The sequence below is a fragment of the Sitodiplosis mosellana genome, unplaced genomic scaffold, assembly GCF_009176505.1.
Source record: "Sitodiplosis mosellana isolate CC-2019 unplaced genomic scaffold, AAFC_SMos_1.0 Smas_scaffold_6197, whole genome shotgun sequence".
Taxonomy (NCBI): Eukaryota; Metazoa; Arthropoda; class Insecta; order Diptera; family Cecidomyiidae; genus Sitodiplosis; species Sitodiplosis mosellana.
Window position 1 is genome coordinate 5,537,769 of NW_022601438.1, and position 24,829 is coordinate 5,562,597.

At 37.6% G+C, this 24,829-nt stretch overlaps 8 protein-coding genes across 18 annotated transcripts in view; 5 read left to right on the forward strand and 3 right to left on the reverse strand.

Annotated features, from left to right (window-relative positions):
• The window catches only part of LOC129577391 (uncharacterized), a 15,568-nt gene extending 13,099 nt beyond the window's left edge, over positions 1 to 2,469 (forward strand). For all 6 annotated transcript variants that reach the window (XM_055464335.1, XM_055464334.1, XM_055464333.1 and 3 more), the window contains 3 exons: positions 690 to 809; positions 895 to 1,340; positions 1,429 to 2,469. In XM_055464335.1, coding sequence (XP_055320310.1) covers positions 690 to 809; positions 895 to 1,340; positions 1,429 to 2,049 — 1,187 coding nt within the window. In that variant the 3' untranslated portion in view covers positions 2,050 to 2,469. The remainder of the gene's footprint in view (positions 1 to 689; positions 810 to 894; positions 1,341 to 1,428) is intronic.
• A 1,159-nt stretch (positions 2,470 to 3,628) lies between these two features.
• On the forward strand, positions 3,629 to 8,153 carry LOC129577397 (uncharacterized). 6 transcript variants are annotated; one of them, XM_055464346.1, is made up of 5 exons: positions 3,629 to 4,272; positions 5,853 to 6,311; positions 6,668 to 6,898; positions 7,023 to 7,299; positions 7,541 to 7,756. In XM_055464346.1, the coding sequence occupies exons 2-5, from the start codon at positions 5,856 to 5,858 to the stop codon at positions 7,741 to 7,743; spliced, it is 1,167 nt and encodes a 388-aa protein (XP_055320321.1). In that variant the 5' UTR covers positions 3,629 to 4,272; positions 5,853 to 5,855; the 3' UTR covers positions 7,744 to 7,756. The 6 variants fall into 6 exon arrangements, with proteins under 6 accessions (XP_055320321.1, XP_055320323.1, XP_055320325.1 ...); XM_055464348.1 differs by lacking the exon at positions 3,629 to 4,272 and adding an exon at positions 4,342 to 4,913; XM_055464350.1 differs by lacking the exon at positions 3,629 to 4,272 and adding an exon at positions 4,342 to 4,903.
• Positions 7,854 to 10,404, reverse strand: LOC129577398 (NF-kappa-B inhibitor-interacting Ras-like protein). The gene is made up of 4 exons (XM_055464351.1): positions 9,296 to 10,404; positions 9,096 to 9,206; positions 8,609 to 8,734; positions 7,854 to 8,477 (listed from the first exon to the last, which is right to left on the reverse strand). Exons 1-4 carry the CDS (start codon positions 9,407 to 9,409, stop codon positions 8,217 to 8,219), a joined length of 612 nt encoding a protein of 203 aa, XP_055320326.1. The 5' UTR covers positions 9,410 to 10,404; the 3' UTR covers positions 7,854 to 8,216.
• Positions 10,405 to 10,737: 333 nt separating this feature from the next.
• On the forward strand, positions 10,738 to 11,160 carry LOC129577099 (thymocyte nuclear protein 1-like). Its single transcript, XM_055463561.1, has one exon. It carries the CDS (start codon positions 10,738 to 10,740, stop codon positions 11,158 to 11,160), a length of 423 nt encoding a protein of 140 aa, XP_055319536.1.
• A 207-nt stretch (positions 11,161 to 11,367) lies between these two features.
• LOC129577395 (uncharacterized) lies at positions 11,368 to 13,991 on the reverse strand. The gene is made up of 2 exons (XM_055464341.1): positions 13,338 to 13,991; positions 11,368 to 13,254 (listed from the first exon to the last, which is right to left on the reverse strand). The coding sequence occupies exons 1-2, from the start codon at positions 13,546 to 13,548 to the stop codon at positions 11,432 to 11,434; spliced, it is 2,034 nt and encodes a 677-aa protein (XP_055320316.1). The 5' UTR covers positions 13,549 to 13,991; the 3' UTR covers positions 11,368 to 11,431.
• A 10-nt stretch (positions 13,992 to 14,001) lies between these two features.
• Positions 14,002 to 17,852, forward strand: LOC129577394 (WD repeat-containing protein CG11141). The gene is made up of 2 exons (XM_055464340.1): positions 14,002 to 14,842; positions 15,261 to 17,852. Exons 1-2 carry the CDS (start codon positions 14,621 to 14,623, stop codon positions 17,463 to 17,465), a joined length of 2,427 nt encoding a protein of 808 aa, XP_055320315.1. The 5' UTR covers positions 14,002 to 14,620; the 3' UTR covers positions 17,466 to 17,852.
• On the reverse strand, positions 17,658 to 20,949 carry LOC129577396 (CDK5 and ABL1 enzyme substrate 2). Its single transcript, XM_055464342.1, has 7 exons — positions 20,651 to 20,949; positions 20,107 to 20,521; positions 19,640 to 20,002; positions 19,304 to 19,564; positions 18,925 to 19,045; positions 18,422 to 18,817; positions 17,658 to 18,265 (listed from the first exon to the last, which is right to left on the reverse strand). The coding sequence occupies exons 2-7, from the start codon at positions 20,487 to 20,489 to the stop codon at positions 18,125 to 18,127; spliced, it is 1,665 nt and encodes a 554-aa protein (XP_055320317.1). The 5' UTR covers positions 20,490 to 20,521; positions 20,651 to 20,949; the 3' UTR covers positions 17,658 to 18,124.
• Positions 20,950 to 21,016: 67 nt separating this feature from the next.
• On the forward strand, positions 21,017 to 24,166 carry LOC129577392 (pre-mRNA-splicing factor syf1 homolog). The gene is made up of 2 exons (XM_055464339.1): positions 21,017 to 21,375; positions 21,509 to 24,166. Exons 1-2 carry the CDS (start codon positions 21,334 to 21,336, stop codon positions 24,059 to 24,061), a joined length of 2,595 nt encoding a protein of 864 aa, XP_055320314.1. The 5' UTR covers positions 21,017 to 21,333; the 3' UTR covers positions 24,062 to 24,166.
• The last annotated feature ends 663 nt before the right edge of the window (positions 24,167 to 24,829 follow it).

Consider the following 24,829-nt stretch of genomic DNA (forward strand, 5'->3'; position numbering starts at 1 on the left):
TCGGCTATTCTGTTCTTTATATTAACTATCCATGCATCCGTCCATCCATTCACTCTGCAGTTTGACCTTCTTGACGAATCGGCTATTCTGCTCTTCATATTAACTATCCATCCATACATCCATTCATCGTCCATTCATCATCCATTCATCGTCCATTCATCGTCCATTCATCGTCCATTCATCGTCCATTCATCATCCATTCATCATCCATTCATCATCCATTCATCGTCCATTCATCGTCCATTCATCGTCCATTCATCATCCATTCATCATCCATTCTCCATCCATCCATTCATATGTTGAATGGATGGATAAATCAATGGATGAATGGATGGATGGACAATTTTGTGGACTTATGACCGCTAGCCCATTTTCATACTTAATTTCTTTCTCGATAAATATAATTTTATTTACTCTGGCCGAAGCCAAAGGGGATGAAAGAAAGAAAGCAAAATTCTATTTCGTTCATAATATTGAGGTGATACTTGATTTTACGTCAAGTCAACACCGTCTTTTATGACGATCATTAATTCGTTTTTACTTTTGATCGCCAATTGGAACAAAAATGGAATTTTCGTCTTCGGTTTGCAAACAAAAATACTTGTACGCACAACATGGGTGTGCGGAAGAGTAAATGGAAAAAGCCTCAGAAGAAAATTGCAATGATTATTTATGTTTATTTCTTCTAGATGATTTATTAGCCGATCAAAGCTCATTTATTTATGGCCAAAGTCCAAGCACAGGAAACATTCCCATTTATGCAATGGTTACACTATGCAATTCACAACCGTTAGAAAATGAACCGGAAGGTAAGACAAGTTGAAACGGAGCAAATATTTATTGATTCTGGGAAATTTATCAGTAAATCAATATCATTTGTTTGTTGCATTGCAGATATTCAATCGAATTTAATTGATTCAAAGATTGGCCGTCATCAAGCTACATATATACCTGTATCGAATCCACTGCTAAAAAGTACATTCACCCGAACGAAAAAGAATCTATCCATTGTACCGCGTCCGGTGGTTCAATCGAATAGTTTTCAATTTGAACGAACTGCCGTACCTGATGCTAAAAATACAACAATAAATGCGACAATGCAGCGGCACAAGCGTGATTTGCAAGAATCCACGACAGTCATTCCGATGGATGATGCAGCAAAGACAACGGAATCAATGCCAAGCACATCGCAGACAATATCCAATGAATTGAATGAAACCGTTGAGCAAAATGAGACTTATGATACGATCGATTCAGTTGCTAAGCCAACTGATTCATCATCAGACAACTCATATCCTAGTTTTCACGTCACCTATTGGATGTTTTATCCATATAGTCAGGTAAATTCATCAGGTTATTTTTTTTCAAATTCAAATAAAATAAGCTGCAGTGAGTTTGATTTAAAATAAAATTTTATTTCGGTCATAGGGTAAATCTATCTGCACATTAAGTCTGGGTCCATTTGGGAATTTGCCAATTCCGCAAATATTCGGCATTTGCCTGGGCACAAAAAAGGATTTTGGCAGCCATGTAGGCGATTGGGAGCATATGACCCTGTATTTCAATGGACGCAAAGAGCCCGATCAAATGTATGTGTCGGCACATGATGCGGGCGCCTACTATCAATACGAACGATTGACGGGAACATTTGATTTTCGTCGACAAGAAACGCGCAAAGGCATTTTACAGCATCCGAACTTTCCGCGCACCGTTGTCACATCGAAGAATCATCCGGTTTTGTTTTCGGCTCAAGGTTCGCACGGTCTATGGACGGCACCAGGTAAACATCGATTTGTGCGTGTCGCGCGATTATTTGATGTGAATGGCTTTGGTACGGCGTGGCCGACATGGAAACAGGTGGAAATTTCGTTTGATAGCGAAAGAAGCGGCCGTTCAATCGGACCCGAATGGCTACGATTCAACGGTCGATGGGGTAATCCAAAGAGCAAATGTCATCCATTGAAAAAACTTGGTCTCAATTTTTGCGAATTTTCCGATGGGCCAACGGGCATTCCGCTGAAAACGCCACATTTCTTCTGCTCCAAATAAACAGTTGCGAAATTTGATGCCGTTTTTTCTTTCCAAATGAATTTATTTATCGGTCGAATGGAATGAAAGTGAAATTATTTCAAGCGGAAAAAAAAATTAAAAATAAATCTTCATATCCAGGAATAGTGTAGCAAAAGAGGATGTAATTTTAATTTTAAATTAAACTGTGCTTTTAGATGTAGTCAATTTATAAAATCGAAAATAAATTATTTTATTTAAAAGTCAAAACCAAACAAAAACGAAACCACACACAAATCGAATGTTTTTAATGGCGAGATTTCGAATCTTGAGCACTATTGTCATAAAATTTAACTGTTTTCCCTTATTTAAGTCTTCATCATGATGATTCATTTCAGCAATGCGGCAAATAATAAGCAGTATTGAGGAATGACACAATCGATGAATGATTGCTTTATCTTAAGTCAATTGCCAATTAGCATTTTAATATTATATATTTCCATTAAAATCGGCTTTAAGACTTTTTACGTCAGGCTTTATTCATTGATGACGTGCGAATTGGATTTTTACATAGCTTTTTGTAAATTAATGCACGCGACAAGTGGCGCAGAGACAGAACTAAACACACATACACACTTACAATACACAACTGAGTATTGCGTGACAGGAAACGCAGCTAGAAAGTGCTCATACCGAGAGTGATATTTTTTCCCCTTCGTTATCAGCTCAATATCTCCAAAATTATCATAAAAGCAAACAATATCAAGACATCAAATGGAACAGACACCGCGAGAAAGAAAAACGCCAATACTCAGAGACGCACTTCGAACGGTCCGAGCTTCTTTTTTCTGTCTTCTGATAGAAGAACTCTCTATCTTACTGCACCTCTTTAAGCTAAAATTTGACACATTTCAATGTAAGTATTTGAAATCTTTTCAATTCCTTTCGAATCAAATCATTCATAAAACGATTGTTGAATTTATTTGTTGCATCATTAAAATTCATTATAAAAATCAAAACCACATCTACTGACAATCATTGGCACACAATCAACTAGAAAGGTTTATTAATAAAGCGCAACCCATTCGAATGACATCAAAGTAGATCATAGATCAGAAAACGTTGCATATTAAAAATTCTGTCATGACTCATGATTAAAATATCCATGAATATCGTAATTTCAAATGAAAGTTGTGCTGAACAAAGCGGTAGAAGTCAATACTAAGTTGGCTTTACTATGATTGAAGTAGAAAATTATGGAAATTATATTTTTGAACTAAATATTCATAAAATATGGTTTATTTAGAATATTCTCACATTTCTGGGAGCCAAATCAACTGTCTCTGCTTGGATAAGTTTGGATTCGAACCGAATAATTGCAAACACTCCTTTATTTATTTCAAAATCACAATTTTTGCTGTTGAATCCGGAATCGATGCAAGTGCATAATTAGTCGTTGATTTTTTTGGGGTCAAGAGCGCGTCAATGTATCGGTCCGTCCCCGAGATGTGTCTACCTGTAAATTAAGGTGGATCCACTTACAAATCATATTTTTTTTTGAGTAGATTTTTCTCCTATGCTTCTTGTTCTTCCTCTCCTGTATTTTCAACATGAGAATATAATCATTTTCTTCGCCGGTATTTGGGTGACAACAATTTTATCGTTAAACTTTTAGGTTCATCATCAGATATGTCATGTGTGTACCATATTGAGCTACAAAACACCGTCGCATTTTAACATCATATTGTTGCTGTTATTAGGCGTACAAGTTTGTTTGTAAATAATTATAGCCAAAACAGAAAGAAATATTACAAGTTTTAATTGAATAGAAAAAAAATTAATTTCCGTATTAAATTGATTTTGAAATGTGTGTATGTGTGTGCCTGCGTCTGTTCGTACACCTTCATGACAATCGATATCGCGTAAAAGCACATTTTTATTAATTTCAATTAGTCACGACTCATCGCGCGATTTAGAGCAATTGCTAATAGAAGGCTGAAACTTATCTCAATTGCCATTATTCGAAATGAACTGAATAGCTCGACGAAAAGTGAGCAAATAAAATTAAAACTAGAAACTAATACATATCGCCGCCTAACATTCGGTTTTTCTGGTGGTGCAGTGACGATAAAACTCACACGAGATCCGGAAGTGAAAATTTCATCAACTGTGTTTTGATTTTTTTTTATTAGTGTGTTGTTGTTTGGTTTTTCGTCGATTTGTATCGAGTGCACCTTCATCAGCGGATTGGCCCATGGAAATTCTGTAATTAATTTTTGTGTTTTTTTTTCATATTCTCAACGATATTCGTGATATATGAATTGTGTACACTCGAGTCTTGAGCATATATGACTTGGATATAAATCATGTTGATTGAATGGTACTTTATCTTGAAAATCAATGTCGAAATCGGAATTTGAAGAAAATTTAGTGCTTCATTTGATTTTATCAACAAGTATCCATATGGTTTGAACACGATTTAAAAATTAATTAATTCCTATGACATCACATTCTATTTATTCAAATCTTGTAAAAATACCAGACTCGATTCGAACCAAAAATCATCGTGTAAAACTTAAATCGTGCAATGAAAACTGTAATAAAAAAAATGAATAAAACCGAATGAACGGATATAATCGTTCAGTATAGTCCATAAAAAAAATTCCGTGCACACACGCGTTATATCATAATCGAAGTCAACATTCAACTTGAGCTTATCAAAGCCGCGGCTGTATACGTTTCCATTTTTTTTTCTCAACTAAACAATTCCAAAGTGTTAGATCGAAACGGTCGAGCCGTGTATTTTTTTCCTCTGTTTCATTATTAATTATTTTTCAATTGTTGTGTATTTTGTTGTAATGGCCCCGCGCGCGTACAAAGGATATTATCGGTTGAAGTATTAACGAGTTGTGTTGCGTTTTTTTTCTTTTCTCTTCGATCCACGTTGAACTGCACGTTAAAAAATTTCCAAAGTTGCAATTGTGAAGTCAATTGAAAAGGACGGTGTGTGTTCGGTTCGACCGCGGCTAGTTAATGGAATAATTTTGATAGGCAGCATTGCCATTGCAATTGCATTAACATAAATTTTGTACACCATCACCGAAATGGGCAAATAAAAGTGAAGTGGAAATTCATCGGCGCGCCAATCGCAATGGCGATCTACTCATATGTAGAACGAAACGAAACGCGGCAGATAGAGAGAGAAGAGAAATGAAAAGAAAAGAGAGAGAGAAAGGGAGAAACAACAACAACGGCCACAGAGCGGCACAGACACAGTGAGAGGACACACAATCGAGAACAAGCCAGCGTGCAGAAAATCAATCGAAAAATTAAATTATTAATCAAGAAAATAGTATGAAATTGGCGTCTACTATTATTACGGTGTATTAAGCGATACGGATAATCGACTTGAAAGTGGTGTGTATTGAAACGGACGCCAAACGGACGTCGTCGTTTTGTCGTTCATGTAATTTTGAAATGAGTGGCTTTATTTCCTCTGCCGTGTGCATATTATGAAATGGTCCCTTTTGTTGCTACTTTTCTCTTTCTCTTTCGTCTATTTTGCTTCTCTGTAGTATACAAACTTTAACAAAGTGAACAATGTCACACCAATTCGCTCGTGGAATTTTAACGCTTGAAAAACGAAATTGGAATAAACAAACAAAAATAATTTTTGAATAATAAAAGCGCAAAACGGTTCCCATAAAGTTGAGCTAGATAAAAATAAAAGTGAATCGCCACGAATCGAATGAACCAATAACCGACCGACGAGAGAGCTTTACAAACTGTAAAATAGATGTGAATAAATAGTTTTGAATAACTTTTTTTCTGTTTCTGTGTTACAGTCGATGTTATCGGTGCGAAACACACAAAGTGAGCGAAGAAAACGAACGACAATGAGTGACAATCAAGAGGCTGAATCCGCCAAATTATTGGTGCGTTATAAAAATGAAACCTTTGATTTGACACAATTTGCACACAAACATCCAGGCGGTAAAAATACACTAAGTGCAGCACTTAATTCCGATATTGATTACAAATTCGAAACGGCAATGCCACATTCACAAGCAGCCAAATACTTATTGAAAGAATACCGTGTATCAAGCCAAATAAACAACAACAATAACTACAACGACCACGGCGGCAATAATGATGACGACGACGTCGACGAAAACAGCCGCCACAATAAATTCGATAGTGATGTATTGAACGAGCAAAACAGTTATGAAGAAATTTTCAAGCACAAACCGAATGGGCGTGACGATAGTGCCGAACATCTTATAAGAACTGACGATAGCATGGAGGTAAATTAATATTCTGATTTCATTCTTGCTTTCAATTATTTTATACCTGATTGAAAACGAGTGAAAAAGGCAACGAAAAACAGGTGAAGTATATCACATTGCCGCTACGGAGAATCAATTTTGTCGACGGTGCTTCGTAACGTTGCAACAATAGAAATTTTATTCGGTGCATTTATGCAAATTGGCTCATTGTGTTCGAATCCAAATTCTTGAGAAGTAAGCGCACTCACGCACGCGCGCGCGCTTCTTCGCATACTACATTTTGAGCTTTTTTTAAATTTTGTTTTCTAATTTTTCTGTTATTGATTTCAGTGTTCGCCAAATAAATTCAATTCGCAATTGTATACTATTTTTAGCATTTAGTTGATTGGTCGCGTGGCATGATAGCGCAGATTGGCAGCCTTGGCGTTAATTACAGCGAATGGGTGAATAAGCCTGTCGACCGGCCTTTGCGATTATTCGATACAACTCTATTAGAGATGCTAACAAAAACACCATGGTGGCTAGTGCCGACATTCTGGATCCCGATCATTGTTTTTCTGATAAAGATCGGCATTAATGATGCACACAGCAAACACAACAGCAATGTAAGCGCATGCTTTTGAATGAATTTTGAACAACAAAACATTCGCTCATTCGTCATGAATACACTTACTATTTATTGAAAAAAGAAAAAAAATTAAGCTAATTAGCATGTGTCTCGCAAAAAAGGGATTCATCGTATGGCAACTGGCACTCGGCATATTTTTATGGACATTACTGGAATATTCGTTGCATCGTTGGGTATTCCATTTGGATTCATCGCATCAGAGTGGCACTGTGTGTACGTTTCATTTTCTACTGCATGGACTCCATCACAAAGTACCGTTCGATCCATATCGACTGGTATTTCCACCGTTTCCAGCCACTATCTTAGCCACCATTATTTATATACCCATTCAAGTTTTTCTACATAATCCAAAGCTTATTTTTGCTGGTGGGCTGTTTGGTAAGCGATGACAATTCAACTGGAATTTTCATCTTTTTCTCATTTTTATTAAACTCATTTTCCATCAAACATTCGAAAAATCGAACGGCCGGTAGAAATTTTCTACTAGGAAATGAGTTGAATGAAAATATTTTGCAAGTGAAAATGGGTGAATAAAACTCAATTGAAAATGTGAATTTTGCCTAAAAATACTCGAAATGGCTACTTGTGATGAATCTTGTACCAAATATCTTCATTTCAGGTTACCTATGTTATGACATGATGCATTACTACATTCATCATGGTAGCCCATCCGGTGGACATCTGTATTACATGAAACGCTATCATTATCAGCATCATTTTGTGCATCACGACAAGGGGTTTGGCATCAGTAGTTCGATGTGGGACGAAGCTTTCAATACACGAATCATTCTGCGAAAACTGAAATACCTCCTGAAATGGTGAACATAAGTCAAATTCGATCACTATTCCTTGTTCTTGCGCTATACTCTAGTTTCTAACAAACTTTGTTCCAAACGACAACAAAAAAAAACCAACAATGTAAAACGATCGACTTATATTTGCATTTTGATTTTTATTCTACTACGTCTTTGTGTTAATAATTTGTCTTAAAAACTAGAAAAAAAAATTCGATTTTTTTTTTAATTTTTCAACAACCAAATTCGAATGAAACAGAAGACAAAAAAAAAATCTATGCTTTTTCCACAAAAGTTTCCAAAGCACTTTGTGTGTCCGTGTGTGTTTTTGTTGTTATTGTTATCATAAGTACAATTATTTGTTTTTTTTTTTTTAAATATAAGAAATCAAAAGATAAATACAATAGAAGAAAATAAATAGTTTTTTTTTTTAATGCATTGCGTGATGCGTTTTATATCCGTTTCATTTTTGTTTTGTGTATTTTCTTCGTCTGAGGAGTTTCAATTGTTGTCAGCCTTTGAGGTTTTCTGGGTTAATTGACGTAACTGTGGAAAAGTAGTTTTGGTTTGAGGTGGATGCAATCGCACAGCCAATCCAATGAACGGTTCATACAGTGATGCACGTTCCATTGCGTTTACCGTATAATGTTTGATACGTTCACGTTCACACCAATTATTGGCACGATTTATTGATTCGGTCGGATCAATCGCATTCAATCGATTACTTTTCACATGCATATTCGCAATAACGATAGCGCAAACCTGCAAAGCACAAGGTGGGCAGCAGCAGCAGCAGCAGCAATAGCAGAGAAAAGAAATAGAATCAGTTATATCCGTTTAGTAATTATTTCACAAATGATGACCAAATGTGGTTGGAATGGATGATACGTTACGTCTTTTTTATCTTTATTTTTATCAATGTCACTCTTAATGTACGCCAACATATCCAAACTGGTTGGGTCACAAGGGTCGTACACCAGCACAAACCCGTCCGGAAATTGTAAGTAATGCCGTGGCAGCTGCAAAATGATAACCATTAGCATTTATATCGTAAATATGCTATGAGAAGCGAAACAGTGATACAAAAATAGTGCATGAACATGAAGTACACGCGAATATTACATGTGCATTCAATGATTCAATGATTCAATGTGAATATTGAAGAATGTTTGTTACAGTTGTGAAGTGACTGTTATTTTGTAGTTCTCTGTAACTTATTTCTACTACACAATCATTCTTATCGAAAGAACTTCAACGAAGTGATTCATGTCTTGTGATGACAGTTAACATTGACTCAAATCGACTATTTACACTTGTTGTTATCACTTTTCCGGAGGTGAAATTCCACCGATTAATTTTGCTTAGCAATGATTTGCGTACCTGTACGGTTCCTTGTAAGCCGGCTGTGTCATAAATGCGTAAAATATCTCTTGATCCTCGTCCCGTATCAACACTTGCTACATACGTATCCTCTATCGTTGGATGAAGTTCCTGTGAAAATTAACAAAAAAGAAAGCCGAAAAATTAACACAACTAAAACACGACAGCAAAATGAATGACAATGACCATGTCACACTTACAGTGTCCGGTGTAATGCTACCATAGATGAGTTGTTCCAGTATTGCCGTTTTTCCCACACTTTTCATGCCACAAATGACCACTCTGGCCACTTTCGACGGTTTTGACGTCAACATTTTTCTTCGGGCAGAAAAAAAATTCACGCCGCGATTAATTCCAACAGAATCTTGATTTGATTTTTGGTTTGATCACCGTCAAATCGTTTAATATCCAAAAAAAAAAATTCTTATTCGGTCTCGGACCGCGGCATTCATCTATTTTATTCCACGCGCGTTTAAATATTAAGTACAAGCCGAACAACAACAAAATGGAAACGACTCAATAATACTAACTAAAGCAGAAAAATATCACATGGAACGAACGTAAAATAAGAATCTATGGTAAAAATGTAACATTATAAATTTTGATTCGACGATTTGGTAAAGCGATAGTCGAATGCATGTCGTGTGATGTGTGTTTCCCTTCCAATTTAATCATTTGTGGATTATTGAAATTTCGGTATTTTTCTGCGCGTCTTGTTGCTGTTTGTCGAACAGAATATGCAAATGAATTCGCATTAATCGTCGTTGTTTGGGTGATGTTTTCACTTATTAATAATCTAATTTAGTTTCACTGCATTTTTAATTATAGATGAAGTGTATGTGTGTGGCGCCGTTCGTCCATCAGTCAAACACACAGAGTTTTTGTTGTTGTTAAAGAAATAAAATCGGTTTTGAATCCAGCAGCAAAACACAGATGATTTCACTTTTACACGATTCTGGACTCAATGTTCTACGGTGTTAGTTTTTGTTGTGTATTGACAAGCGAATTGTACACAACATGAAAATGTCACACACGTACAAATATATTAACACACCGAAACTGGCAGTCAATAAGATGTAAAAATACAGACTGTAAATCACCAGCACATCACACTATCCAAAGCAAATGCACACATTGAAAGTGGAAACGATACAATACAGAAATGTGAAAGTTTTTTTTTGTATCGTTCGTTCGTCGAAACGCATTGACAAAAAATATCTACAGCAACAAACTGTCTCGAATAAACACTAACAATAGCAATATGGAGACCTGTAATTAGTTGAAAGGCATAGAAATTGATGATGTTTTCTTCTCGCGTATGCAACATGGAATTTACAGTGACTCCATCTATAGCTCCAGTGCACAAAACACAAGTTCGACATCGACTTTGTTTACATTCGACAGACAGAAAAAAACGACTGATTGGAATGAAAGATTAAATGTCAGTTTGTACTACGCACTGTTTTCGATTTTTTGCGGCTACGACGGTTTTACGGCGAAATTTTTGTTGATTTTTTTTTTTTTAAGAAAATAATAAAATAAATTGAAATTACATTTTGGAATAAGAAGCACAATAAAAAAACACACTCATTTATTACGTTGCAAAAATTGTTCAGAAACAGGTCATTTGTGATACGGAAAAATGACGAAAAACGAACCTCAATACTGGCTACTGAAGGTTGAACCAAGCGATTATCCGTGGTCAAAAATGGAAACCGATGGAAAGACTACCTGGAATGGCATTCACAATCATCAAGCCCAGAACTTTTTGAAAGCAATGAAATGCGGAGATTTAGCATTCTACTATCATACCGAGAAGGAAAAGGCAATTGTTGGCATTGTGAAAATCGTTAAGGAATTTTATCACAATGACGATCCAAAGTTTGGTGAAGTTGATGTCGAATCGGTTCGTCGGCTCAAAAATCCAGTCACATTGAAAACGCTCAAGGAATCGCCCGATCTTCAGTCGCTAACCATTTTGAAGCAACCAAGACTTTCGGTTTCTTCGATAACGCCAGCACAGTGGGGCTCCATATTAGAATTGAGCGAAGTGTCCGATGAATAATATTTTGATTTTAACGCAGAAACGTTTAATGAAACGAGTTGTTTTTTTCATCGAATGCATGTTTTTAAAAAGTTTCATACTCCAATTCCGAAAACTCATTTTTCCTTCTTTTTTTTTTGGAGAAATAAAATAAAATTCCGCAAATTATGCTTAGATTGTAAGCCTTTAAAAATAAAATCGCTTTCTATTCATTAAAAAAAAAAGTAGTTTGTTCATTTTTCAATAAAATCTGTGTCTTTATTAGAATCAATAAATTTGCCCTAGCAATAATTTACAAAATATCCTTAAACAGGCGATCGGCTTTGCTTTCTTTCTTGAAGGAAGCACGCCATTGTTCGGGGCTAAGTCGATAAGTGTCAACATGGAATTTATGATTCAAAAGTCTGCCAAACGGACTGCCATTCAATTGATTCTGTTTCTCGCCGAGTTCTTTAACGATGCGTGCTTTAAGTGGATCACTAGCGCAATTGAACATCTTTTCCACTGCCCATGATCCATGCTTTGAAATTGCCATTTGTAAATAGCATCCGTCCATATGTCGAATGAGTTTCTCCCTTGATTTTTCACCCACGGCTTTGCTGTCCATAAATGCGTCGACAACATGTGATCCTTTCGGCGAACAGAAGATTTCCGTCAGTGTTGCGTTTTCGGTGTCTAAAATACACTGCACCAATTTGATTGGTTTGTTGAATTGTAGCATGGCCTGTAGAATGACCGCACCGTGTATGTGAATGAAGTTTGATTTATCTTCCATGGCAACTTTGTATGGTTTCAGTTTTAGTACGAGCATAGCGAATTTATCACTTTTTTCCTTTGGTTGCACGCAATCCAAAGCGGTTTGAATGGCTTTCATGAATGGGCCTTGGCGTGTGCACAATCGCAAGCATGCCTGTGCCAGTGCACTGACGACGCCGGTGTAACCAATTTGAAGCAATTGTTCAATCGATGTCTCCAATTCGTCGAATATCGCTTCAAATTCCTCTTTCTCTTTCACACGATCCAGCAGCTTTTGCACACTAAAGTTGGTCAATCGCCCTGTGCTGAGTTTTACTAAACGACCACAGAAGAGCATCGCATAGATTTGAGTGAATAGTTTTGGTCCGGAGATTTGAATGAGCGTTTCGAGACAGCGAATGGCCGGTTCGCCGGTGAAAACCGATGGCATATTCTTGTCAATTGGTTCGACTTCAGTTTGTTGGCTCGTTTCACCTTCAGCCGGATCATATTTTTCCTCATCCACTTCTGGTTTTTCCACTTCAACATCTGGTTTCGTTTCAGTTTCATTTCCATCCTCAATATCGTATTTTTCTTTGACGTCCATCTTTTCATCGGACGTTTCGGCTTGTGCAGCGGTCGGTAGAAATGCTTCGTTTAACAATCGTTTGCCCATGTGTTTGACTGTACTTTTGTCTCGTGTGTGCAATGCCGTACACAAACTCTGCACCAATCCCGACGACAGTTCATTGTACGGAAAGTCGGGGAATTGTGGCCATGCCTGCAATCGTTTAGCGTATTCTTGTAGAATTTCCAGCCATTCATCGGGCACCGTCAGATTCTTATCGGTCGTACTCTTGCTCTCCTGACTTGGACCGCCAACAATGAAACTCTTTTTTACTTGAAAAACACCACTCAAACTATCGAAACATGTTCGCATAATGTGACTGCCATACGTATCCCATACGAAATCTTCTAAATTATTCATCAAGAATTTGCTCGCCTTCACCACAAACTCACGACACGTTTGACGATGCTCGCCAGTGAATTGTGTCGTCAAATTGTATTCACGTTCACTCGGCATTTCGACGGTTTTTCGTTTCTTTGCCAACGGTGCATCGGACGATGTTGATTCAGGTGGATTATCCGCTCCGACACCGCGTAACATCGAAATAGCGACTATTTTTTCAAGAATGTGTGATGAAAATTTATCCGAACAAATTGGCCGGAAATTTGCGGCAAACGTGGTTTGGAAACGCTCAAAATTTTCCACATTCGAATATGGCAACAGTGCCTCAATGATTGTGCACGCAACTTGATTGGACGATGTATGTATTTCCTTGTCAATCGTTTGCTCCAGCACATTATCGGACATTGTCGCTGAAATAATACCAAAAAGAATTGAAGTTAAAACACTCCTAATTGAAGTCGAGAAAAGAGCACATGATTGTCACACAACTTACTTTTGTCTTCCAACGAATCGAATCCTCGTTTCATTGCATCCAAAATGTTGATATAATAATTCCATTCATCGCTATCCAAGTGCGTTCCACGACCAAAATTTCCCGTTTTACCGAATCCCTTGACATTGGCCAAGAATTTCTTTTTTCTCTTCTTCAATTTGTTTCGATAGCTAGTTTTGCCAGCATCGTGTTGAGCATTTCCTTCAGCCATTTTAACTACTTTATTTTTTGCTCTCCCGTTTTAAATTCTACCGTTTAAATTTGTTCTGAATTCAATTAATTTTTTAGCGAAAAATCCCAATGTTATATTCACAACAGTTGACTATTTTGCAACACAAAAACATGCTTTAAATGAGTTTGACAGTTCAATAAGCATGCTTTTTACGTACATGAATTGAAACGTCAATTGGTGATTGTTTGAGCATTAAACCTGGTTTACAATTTCCGTTACAATATGGGCACTTGGTTCGAAACTAATGCTAGGCTCTTGCGACTAGTTTATGTGAAAAAAAAAATTAGAATATTTTCGAATCGATTTTACACCAAAAATATTGCAATTTTATGAAAAAAAAAAAATCATTCACTTTTGCAGATTTCGTCTTGTACCGTGACCGGAACGTCAAATCATGAATGTTTCAACATTTGATCTGCAGCTGGCACCACTGGTGCCCACACTCAGTCTATATTGTTTGGATTATGTTTTTAGTAAAATCAAAAGCCGAAACAATGAAAATACGAACAAAATCTTGCGACAAGAAAGCGAATTGAATGATTGGCTTTCATCCACAATAATTATACAATTGGTGAAAAATCCCGTCGAATTTAATCACACAGCCGAGTTGAATGTGGCGGTTGTGCATAAAAATAAAATCCAATTTATTCAAATATGGTACGAAACGTAAACACACACAGCTGAACTGTCGAAAAGCGAATGTATTTGGTATATAATACAGACATCAAGATCACAAACAACCAGTGTCAATTTGGTTCGAGTCTATTTTGTTTATTTGTCCAGGTCCAGCGTGAAATTAGATAGAAGTCAGCCAACCAGCTTGAGCAAGAGAAGGGCTTTGTCTTGAATAGTTTTCGTCGTAAGAAATCGGATCTAATTAGATCCAGAGAGCGTGTGTTGCGGAATTTGGTCACCGAATTGAATAAGACAAGAAAGAAAAAACAAGCAACAACATTAGTGTTTGTGTAATTGCAATAAAAAAAAAAGATACGAAAAGACGAGTAGAGCGAAAACTTGTGTATTTACGTGCAAGCATATTGCTTCGGTTTGAATGGAAAGTGACGAATTCGATTTAAACAATTTACGAGAATGGAAACCCACTAAAGATGTTTTCGAGAAAATTCCGCCGAAAATCCAACGAGGTTTCTTTTTTCAAGAGTTGAATATCACATGCATCGATGTGCTACCCGAATTTTTGGCCATTGGCTCTGATGTCGGCATCATATTCTGGTACAATCGTCGTAATGGCAACGTACAAAAGCTACGCACCGAGGTAAATTCATTAATATTTATTTGATTGGACCTGCGTGACCCACAAAATGAAATGAATGGTGGAAAAAATCAACACACGCATCGATTGAAGAGAAGAAGCTATCGTGATTTAAAATCAAAGTGAAAACTGACAACGCAAACAAGGAACTTGTTATTTTTTAATAGCAAGAGACAGAGACACACTGAACAAATCAACAAACATGAGTCACGGGCGTTGTATTGTTTGTGTGTCTTTGCTGCATTGACAATGAGTGGGTCTGATAACGAACGCCCTGGGGAAAGGAAGTAATTGTTTGTGTTCTCGGTTTTCAATCGCACAAAACATCACACATTTGCTTGTTTCAATTGAAAATTATCACACGCGTGCGTTGTCAAATTCGAATCGGCAATTGAAACCTTGATTTTCTCTCTCATTTCAGTCAACCGCAGCGATAACATGCATCAGATTAGTATCATCGGTTGAATATATGGTGGCGGCTGGCAATGCACACGGTGAAGTCAGCATATTTCAAATACAAAAAGAGTTGCCCAGCGAATTGGCGTCACATGAAATAGCCGCATCGCTGATAACATTCAAACCAATTGAACGTTACACCATCAAAGATGTATACCGCGGCGCAATTACGTGCGTTGAATGGTCGAAAAATGGCATGAAACTCTTTTCCGGCGATAATCATGGCATTGTTGTAATGACGGAACTGGATTTTGGTCAACATATTTGCAAATCGATGGAGGTGATCAATGAAAAATTCGGAATCGTTCAAATGCAATTTTGCAATCCATATCTGCTGGTGTCGACACTGTACCGTGCTGTTGTATGTAAACGAGACGAAATGAATGAATGGCAAGTGTCACAAATTGGACGAACGGATCGGAAAGTTTTAAATGATTTCGGCGCAGTATTCACTCCAATCGATGTTGATCATCGTAAACCGCCGTCCGTTATCGGCGCTCGGCCCGGTTTTCGCTTTTGGATGGCCGACGTCGACGGCAACGTGTCACATACATTTCTGCTGAAAGAGAGCGTCAACGAATTTCGATCCATATTCGAAGTGCCATTATTGAATCCCGTACACAGCAAAGTGACGAACATTAAAGACACATACTTTGGGCCATGCCATTACTATATGGGCAAATACATTGTGACCTATTGTGAATCTATGGTATTTATAGTGAATTTAGAAAAACTTAAGGTGATGGCTACGATTAAGCGCTTACGAAACATACAGTATTTAACGGTCAACGGCAATGAGATATTTATTGTGGAAGGTGGTCGCAGTATTGTACGCATATCGATCGTACCCGATGGCCTGGGATTGGCAGGCAGTACACAATATGTGTCATCAAACAATAACAATATGATGAACGATTCAAATATTGAAATCCAAGAAGAAACGGTCACACAAGCGGATGAATGCTTTGAATTGCCACCAATTGAAACAATTCACTTGAACGTACCACTGGCCTGTCGAATCGGTGAACATCAGTTGTTGAAAGAGGACAAATTGTTGCTTGAGCATAGCAAAAAATTGCAAGTGTTTGAGAAAATTAATACATTAGACTATGATGAATCGATCTTATTTCAAACTGGTACAAAGAAAAAGAAGAAAACATCGGTTCATTCGACGTCGAGTGATGAGGCGAAAATCGATGGAGTGGTCGAAATTGGACGACAAGCGGAATTTTTTACCGAACAAACCAATGAATTCGATAAAACCAACCAGCAAATCATTGATCGTCCACCAGAAATAAGCTCATTCACTGAATCGACCACCAAACCGTGTTTGATGCAAGCAAGTTTTTGTGATTTCCTTAACAACGGCTTCGAATCAGCCATTGCGAATACTGATCCAAACAAACCTCTAGAAACGAAGAACGGAGCAACCACTGCGATTGCAGTGAAAAAGGAGATTTTTGGTTCTTATCAAAGTTTAAATTCACATCAAAGCTTGAAATCACACCAAAGAGATACGTTCAATCGAAAAGAAAACGCTAATAAGAAGGAAAAATTGGCATCGCCTCATAGAAGTTCACCGGAGGAGCAAACACATTTGAAGCCGGTAGAATGGGGCTATCCAGCTTATCCAAGCAACGATCTATTTAACCGGCAATCAGGGTCATTTTCGAATAATTCACAGTTTAGAAAATCAATTGTCGACGGTGTTCCCATGAAAAAATCATATGAACTGGGACAACTCATGTATCCAAACACAAATCGGCCAACTAATCGAATATCGAGAACATTTCATAATGGTGATTCATTTGGAGAACAAATTATCAATGGCATTTCCGTAGAGTCACCACTTTCGGAGGTTTCGTTGACGAGTGAAGACGACGACGACGATGAAGATGAACCGGATGCAATCGATAGCCTAGATGCAATCAAACAATGCGCCAATAATCGAACTCCGGTCAATTCACCGCCGAAACCAATACAGCCACCTCCTGCTGTCACTGCTGATCCAAAAACTGTAAAATATCTCTCTAGCCTAGCAAACTTACCCAAATTATGGGATATCAAAATCGAAAAATGTGATGAAAATCAGTACAACGGCGATGCCAACGGGAGTTCCAATGGTAGCTCAACTAAAGAAGGTAGTGACAGTGAATGGGTATTTCTGTAGCAAAAAACCAAACTCTTTACGGCTTTTCCCTTTATTTTCTGCTTTAAGCAGCATCATCTCGATATTTTATGTTAAATTTAAGTTGCATTCACTGTTCGATTAAAATTTTCTGTACCTTATTTGCATGTAAACTCTTGATATTCTATACAAAAAAAAAAAAAAAAAAAACAATACAAAAAAAACTCGATAATCTTTTTGATAGTGGAAAAGAAAACAAATTTTTTTTTCAACGAACAAATTTCACTATTTTTCTTAACAATGTTTAAATGTTTATAATATTTATTGCAAACAATTTGTTGATTTATTTATCTCATAAATTTGGCAAAAACAAAATGTGTGTACGTGTTTTTTCTGTTCATTCTCACAATAAACGCTGTTTTCAATAAACTTTTTTTTCATTCTTTACTTGACTCTTTATTTCCCTTCGATAAATTTTATTCTCGCGCAAGATTATGATTAATTTGAGCTTTCAGCATAGATCTTGGATTTTGTTGGTTTTTATCTTTTTTTTTGGTTTCCGTTTTACAGTTTATTACATTTTAAGCCATATGTATCAAATAACTTTGCGGTATCAATGTACAAAAATATCTCAATTGAACTGAGTCGTTTCGAATTGTCCATTTCGTTTTTAGCGTAACGTCACAGCTCGTGGCCGAATTCTATGATTCATAGACAAGTCGTTGATAGTGGGGAAATATTTCGCCAATAGGTACGTGCAGGCTGAATTCAAGTGCAACCAATACAGCAAACTCAGATGCCAGCAACTCTTTGCGATTCAACCGAAATACGCTCTCTGTTTTCTGTATTAAGACAATAAATCGGGAAAATTAATTTAAAAAACATGTTTATGTTGATTTTTTTTTTACATGGCTAGTTATAAAATTTGCTGTTTACCGAAACTAAATCATTTCAATAAAAACAAATCTATATGGAATTTGAAAGAAAAAAAATATTACCTCAATTAAACTTTTCAGTGCTTCACCCTTGATGTCATTCAATTTGGCGCTAAGCAATAGACAAGAACCAGCGCATAGTTTTCGATTTTCTTTGTTTATCAAATTGGCCAATATTAATTTTTCAAAGTATACATAGGCCTGTGATACGGTGAGCAAATCAATTCGACTGTCCATTTTGTTGATACGACGCATTTCACGCTTTAAACTTCGCAATTTACTCAGTGTCAACTGGATGTGCGGGAAACGTTCACGGAACTTATCGTTTAATTCTTTTTTCAAGTCCGATGACTTCACATAGTCGATAACGGATGTAACGTACGATGTAAATGTGAGAAGGGTTCGATGTTTGCCCGCTATCAATTCCGGGTCGTCCAGTAAATTTGCCGAATATTGATACTAAATTTGGGAAATGAACAGAGCAAAAAAAAAAGTTATCAGTAATTATTTTTAATTCGTTTTTTGTCAACGCTTTTGTCCTATAAATAAATGAATGAACGATTTACCATATTAAATTTTCCATCCACATCGAATTGATCATCATTGGTCTGCTTCTCGTTGCTGCCAATCGTCGTACTAGTCAAGCTCATGTTTCGAGCATTTGAGTAATTTTCAAATGGATAATACCTAGAATATACATTACAACATTTCATCAATATGGACATTTATTTTTAGCCGAAAAAAACACATGCTCAACGCTAATGAACGGACAAATTGGATTAGACGGCATCGCTATTTGTCATTCGTTAATCTATTTGTTCCACTGTTCTTATCCAAAACGTTTATAAATCAAAATAAACTCAATTTAGTAATCAGAAAAAAAATGTTCTCTTGAATCCCGTTCAATGCAATAATACATCAATTCAAATAATATTCGAGTTATACCTTGCAATGCCGTAATTCTTGAGTGCATGTGGTCCCGTCAATTCAAGGTTTGGTTCAATTTGCATGCCGAATGGATTTTTCTTCTCTTTCTGTTGCGGGCGCGATGGTATCAGCAGATGTCCATACGATTTCTCCTGTCCATTTTCACTCTTTTCAATGCCCAACAGATCGAATGCATCAAATGCAACATCATTAATGGCTGACAATGGTCGTGGCCCTGATGTATTTCTTCTTCTTGCACCATCCTTCCGTAATTCGATTCTTCAATAGAAAATATTGTATTAGAATTGAATGTCAAATCAATTGTGTTCTAAATCGCATTGTCTACACACATACCTAGCGCTAGTTTTACTATTCTTATAAAATGGTATGTTACTGAACATATAAAATGGCACTTTGTTCGTCATTAGTATGATTCGATCGTCTTTGAAATTGTGTGCTCGATTTGAGCTAGATACATGTTTGACATCGCCTTTTTGCTCGGTAATTTGAACGATGCGCGATAGTCGGCCAGCACTTCCAACGTGCGTTAGGCTTTCATTACTACTGAGATCACTGTATTTTTTATCATCCATTCCGATAGCACGTTTTGCCGTTGTGGTTGAACTCGGTCGACTGGATGTCGAAAATAATCGAGTACGCATCTCGCTTGCTATCGATGGTATTTCGCGGGCTGTTATCGCACAAACGGTCATCGTTCTGAAATGCAAAAAAATGATTAGGCAATGTTCTCTGGTCTTCGAATATGTTTTGAGGAAGAAAAATCACACATTGAACAAAGAAAAAAATCTGTTTTCACATACCGATCTCGAATGGGTGTCTGAAAAACGCGCATTTTCAGGCTATCCGAATCGGAGCTTTCCGACATTCGATCGGGACTCGGTTCCATGGAGCGTAGTGTGGATTTTCTGGATTTGCTTCTGGTTATCATGGGTTGAATATCCGTCGAAACGATGTCACTGTCACTTAGCAAAACTTTCGATAGAGATGTGCCAACGGAACCGTTGGTCATCACATGATTATTGACTACATCTTCTTTGGAATTGTTCTCCTTATGGCGTTTATTCATGAGGGCTCCCCATTTTGTGTCCCGATGCGTACCATCCATCGAAATGTTCGAGAGAAATGCTATCGCAGCCAACCGTCGACGCTGCCGCGCTTTACTAAATGCATTTGAATTCGACATTTTTTGCTGAATTGTTATCCACTGCAGCTAGCCTAAAAATGATAAACACCAATTAAACTATCACATTATCGATTAATTCATCGCAATCCCAATTAATTAGTGATCAACGACTATGAAATTCCATATGCATGGAAATCAAGTGCACCGTAAACACCATGTACCTTATCAAAGTGTGCCTTACACCAACCACCAAGAGAACAAGACGGGAAAAAAATAGTTGAGATTGTGATTTTCTCTATGACCGTGCAAGAAACGATACCATGGTCGTTGAAATTCCAGTAAAAGATGAAATTATGTATCGATAATGTGGATCGAGCACCAAAATCAAGTAGCTAAAATTAGAACTGTAAGTGTTTTTTTCCCTAGAAATGATGAGAGTGAAGAAGAAAAATGAAAACAATATGAGAATCATCAGTTGAGTGTCGCAAATAAACATAAATTGACACTTTGTGAATGTGTGTGTGCGAGCGAGCCCATGGTTTTCGTGTATAAATAGATTTATATAATGGTCTCAGTTCCATTCACTCAGTTACTCTCGCTCACTCTTACACTGCAAATCGCATTGCGTACGGTCATATTCCATTCGTTTGCACTGCGTGCCTGTGTATACACACATTTACTACGATGACTGTGTGTAATGACAACCAGCCTTAACTGTCATACCGAATCCAATGGCCATTTTTTGACACTTTGAACTAGTTGCTTACAAATGCCGCTTCGACCAAATTACACACACAGAAAGCGGTGAATGTCCAAGGCAATTGTGATTGTTTTCATTTAATTTCCATTCAAACACAATATTTTCAATTTCTTCATGAACAATTTGTGAATATTTCGGTGAAACATGTCGGATAATCCAGAATCACAGACGATGGATGTGGATTTTGTAAGTGAAAGTCTATTTATTTATTACTTTAATTCGAAACTAACCCAACTTTTCATTCATTATGACGTGCAAACGTTTAAGCAAAATATTGTTTTGAAAAATGCTAAATTCTTATGTTAATTTTCATTTTTAGCCACAAGAGGATATCGCTTACGAAGAGGAGATTTTACGGAATGCATACTCAGTGAAACATTGGTTGCGCTACATCGAACACAAGAAGAATTCACCAAATTTTGGCGTAAATATTGTTTTTGAACGTGCACTCAAAGAGTTACCCGGTTCATATAAACTGTGGTACAATTATTTGCGAACGAGACGCAAGCAAGTCCGTGGCCGAGCCATAAATGATCCGTTGATTGAGGAAGTGAACAATGCATTCGAACGATCGCTGGTGTTTATGCACAAAATGCCACGCATTTGGATGGATTACTGTTCGTTTATGGTGAATCAATGTAAGATAACAAGAACGCGTCACGTATTCGACCGGGCATTGCGTGCGCTGCCAATTACACAGCACCATCGAATTTGGCCACTCTACTTGAGTTTCCTCAAGAAATTTGACATTCCGGAAACAGCGGTGCGAGTTTATCGTCGTTACTTGAAACTTTATCCCGAAGACAGTGAAGAGTACATTGAATATCTCACGGATGCCGGTCGATTGGATGAGGCAGCACAACAATTGGCATCGGTCGTTGACAATGAGCATTTTGTATCGAAACACGGCAAATCAAACCATCAACTGTGGAACGAATTATGCGAATTGATATCAAAGAACCCAGATAAAGTGCATTCGCTGAATATTGATGCCATTATTCGTGGTGGTTTGCGTCGGTACACCGATCAATTGGGTCATCTCTGGACATCGCTAGCAAATTACTATGTGAGAAGCGGTTTGTTTGATCGTGCCCGTGACATTTACGAGGAAGCCATCCAAACGGTGACAACGGTGCGTGATTTTACTCAAGTGTTTGATGCATACGCCCAATTCGAGGAACTGAGTTTGAGCAAGAAAATGGAAGAGCTGGCAAACAGAGCAAATGCAAGCGAAGAAGATGAAATTGATGTTGATTTGCGAATGGCACGTTTTGAATACCTCATGGATCGTCGTTTGCTGTTGCTCAACAGTGTTTTGCTGCGTCAAAATCCACACAACGTTCCCGAATGGCATAAACGCGTACAATTGTACGAGGGAAAACCGCATGAAATCATTTCCACGTACACAGAGGCTGTTCAAACCGTGCAACCGAAGTTGGCCGTTGGTAAATTGCACACGCTATGGGTTGAGTTTGCGAAATTCTACGAAAAGAATGACCAAATCGACGATGCTCGCATTGTTTTCGAAAAGGGTACCCAGGTGGAGTATATAAAAGTGGACGATTTGGCGGCCGTGTGGTGTGAATGGGCCGAAATGGAAGTGCGTCAAGAGCAATACGAAAGTGCATTGAAACTCATGCAACGCGCTACGGCAATGCCTAAACGAAAGGTTGCCTATCACGACGAAAAGGAATCCGTTCAAATGCGTTTGTATAAATCACTGAAACTATGGGCCACTTATGCAGACTTTGAGGAGAGTTTTGGCACATTCAAAACGTGCAAAGCCGTTTACGATCGCATAATCGATTTGAAAATCTGCACACCACAAATCATCATCAACTATGGCATGTTTCTGGAGGAGAATAACTACTTTGAAGAGGCGTTCCGTGCCTATGAAAAGGGCATTGCACTGTTTAAATGGCCAAATGTCTATGACATTTGGAATATTTATCTAACCAAATTTTTGGCACGTTATGGTGGCAGCAAATTGGAACGTCTTCGCGATTTGTTTGAACAATGTTTGGAAAATTGTCCACCCGAGTTGTGTAAATGTTTCTATTTGCTGTATGCAAAACTGGAGGAAGAGCATGGTTTGGCCCGTCATGCAATGGCTGTATACGAACGTGCAACGACTGCGGTCAAAGACACTGAAATGACCGATATGTTCAATATTTATATCAAGAAAGCGGCCGAAATCTATGGACTGCCACGCACTCGGCAAATATTCGAAAAGGCCATTGAAGTATTGCCCGAGGATAAAGCGCGTGATATGTGCATACGATTCGCTGAAATGGAAACGAAACTCGGTGAAATCGATCGGGCACGTGCCATTTATGCGCATTGCAGTCAAATGTGCGATCCTCGAATCACCGCCGAATTCTGGCAAACGTGGAAAGAGTTTGAAATTCGGCATGGTAACGAAGATACAATGCGTGAAATGTTGCGTATCAAACGTAGTATTCAGGCGACATACAATACACAGGTCAATATGATGGCGGCACAAATGATGGGCACGGGCGCACCGGCCATTGAACCACCCAAAGATGGTATGCGCCTTTTGGAAGCCAAAGCCAAAGCCATGGAAAGCAAACCAGCCGCACCAGCCAAAGCATCCAACAATAATATTATGTTTGTACGAGGCGAAACCACCGGACTCACTGAGAAAGATAAGGTCGTCAATCCGGATGAAATCGACATCGACGATGATGATGACGATGAGGAAGAGGAGGAGGAGGAAGGAGAAGAGAATAACGATGCAATAAATGATAATGTCGAAGCGAAAGTCATTAAAAACATCGAAAAACAAGCAATCCCCGAAAAAGTGTTCGGCAGCTTGAAGAGAAAACACGATAACAGCGATGATGATGACTAAATGTTCCGTTTGAGTTTCAATTTCTATGAACGTTTTTTTTTTTCATTTGATTTTAACTGTAATTGATGGATTTATTAATTAAAATTGGAATAACTTTTCAGAGAATTCTCTTATGTGTGTGCATTTTATTTGCCTATCTGTGGGACTTTTATTCTTTCTAAATATTTACACAGTGAATATGGTTTAAATGAGATACACGTGGAACTATTTTTAACAACAATTGATTGGCACCGCTTCGATAAGGCAAGTATAGATAGTCGACGAGTAGTCAAACAAATACTTTGTATCAAAATGCTGATCATTTCCATTCATTCGACATTTTGTATCAATGTGAGTGTACTTGAATTTAAAAAATGCGTTTCTTTCCAATCGTTCATCATGAATCTTTGCAATCATAAATTTAACCTTTTACTTTTCCGTACACAACGTGTCAAGGGAAAGTATAGGAATTGGTCCCGAAAACTTTTTTCGCAAAATTGGTTTAGATCATCATAAAAACTCATGAAACGCGTAGAAAACCACTTTTTGAGACACTTTTTCGTTCGTGTGCCGTCGTCGTTGTCGTCGTCGTCGTTGGTGTGTGTTAACACGATAACTCAAAAAATAATTGAGATAATCAAAATCTGGAAGAGCCAAAAGTTTTGTATTCGAAAAACTTAGTTTAAGTTCGAAGATGAGCCATTTTCGATTTGAGCCATTTTGATTTCGCCTGGGGTACTTGCCCTAAGAAAAACCTCAAAAAATTGACACTTTTGTATGGGAGGTACC

Coding starts and splice junctions, on each gene's coding strand:
- LOC129577397 (XM_055464345.1), top strand. CDS start 5,362: ATGAAATTGGCGTCTACTATTATTACG. Junction 6,899..7,022: donor ACAGCAAACACAACAGCAAT/GTAAGCGCATGC, acceptor CTCGCAAAAAAG/GGATTCATCGTATGGCAACT. Junction 7,300..7,540: donor TTTTGCTGGTGGGCTGTTTG/GTAAGCGATGAC, acceptor TCTTCATTTCAG/GTTACCTATGTTATGACATG.
- LOC129577398 (XM_055464351.1), bottom strand. CDS start 9,409: ATGTTGACGTCAAAACCGTCGAAAGTGGCCAGAGTGGTCATTTGTGGC. Junction 9,207..9,295: donor GTAGCATTACACCGGACACT/GTAAGTGTGACA, acceptor TAATTTTCACAG/GAACTTCATCCAACGATAGA. Junction 8,478..8,608: donor AAAATAAAGATAAAAAAGAC/GTAACGTATCAT, acceptor TGTGCTTTGCAG/GTTTGCGCTATCGTTATTGC.
- LOC129577099 (XM_055463561.1), top strand. CDS start 10,738: ATGACGAAAAACGAACCTCAATACTGGCTACTGAAGGTTGAACCAAGC.
- LOC129577395 (XM_055464341.1), bottom strand. CDS start 13,548: ATGGCTGAAGGAAATGCTCAACACGATGCTGGCAAAACTAGCTATCGA. Junction 13,255..13,337: donor CGATTCGTTGGAAGACAAAA/GTAAGTTGTGTG, acceptor GTATTATTTCAG/CGACAATGTCCGATAATGTG.
- LOC129577394 (XM_055464340.1), top strand. CDS start 14,621: ATGGAAAGTGACGAATTCGATTTAAACAATTTACGAGAATGGAAACCC. Junction 14,843..15,260: donor TACAAAAGCTACGCACCGAG/GTAAATTCATTA, acceptor CTCTCATTTCAG/TCAACCGCAGCGATAACATG.
- LOC129577396 (XM_055464342.1), bottom strand. CDS start 20,489: ATGTCGAATTCAAATGCATTTAGTAAAGCGCGGCAGCGTCGACGGTTG. Junction 19,565..19,639: donor AATAGTAAAACTAGCGCTAG/GTATGTGTGTAG, acceptor TTTCTATTGAAG/AATCGAATTACGGAAGGATG. Junction 18,818..18,924: donor TGGATGGAAAATTTAATATG/GTAAATCGTTCA, acceptor TCCCAAATTTAG/TATCAATATTCGGCAAATTT.
- LOC129577392 (XM_055464339.1), top strand. CDS start 21,334: ATGTCGGATAATCCAGAATCACAGACGATGGATGTGGATTTT. Junction 21,376..21,508: donor AGACGATGGATGTGGATTTT/GTAAGTGAAAGT, acceptor TTTCATTTTTAG/CCACAAGAGGATATCGCTTA.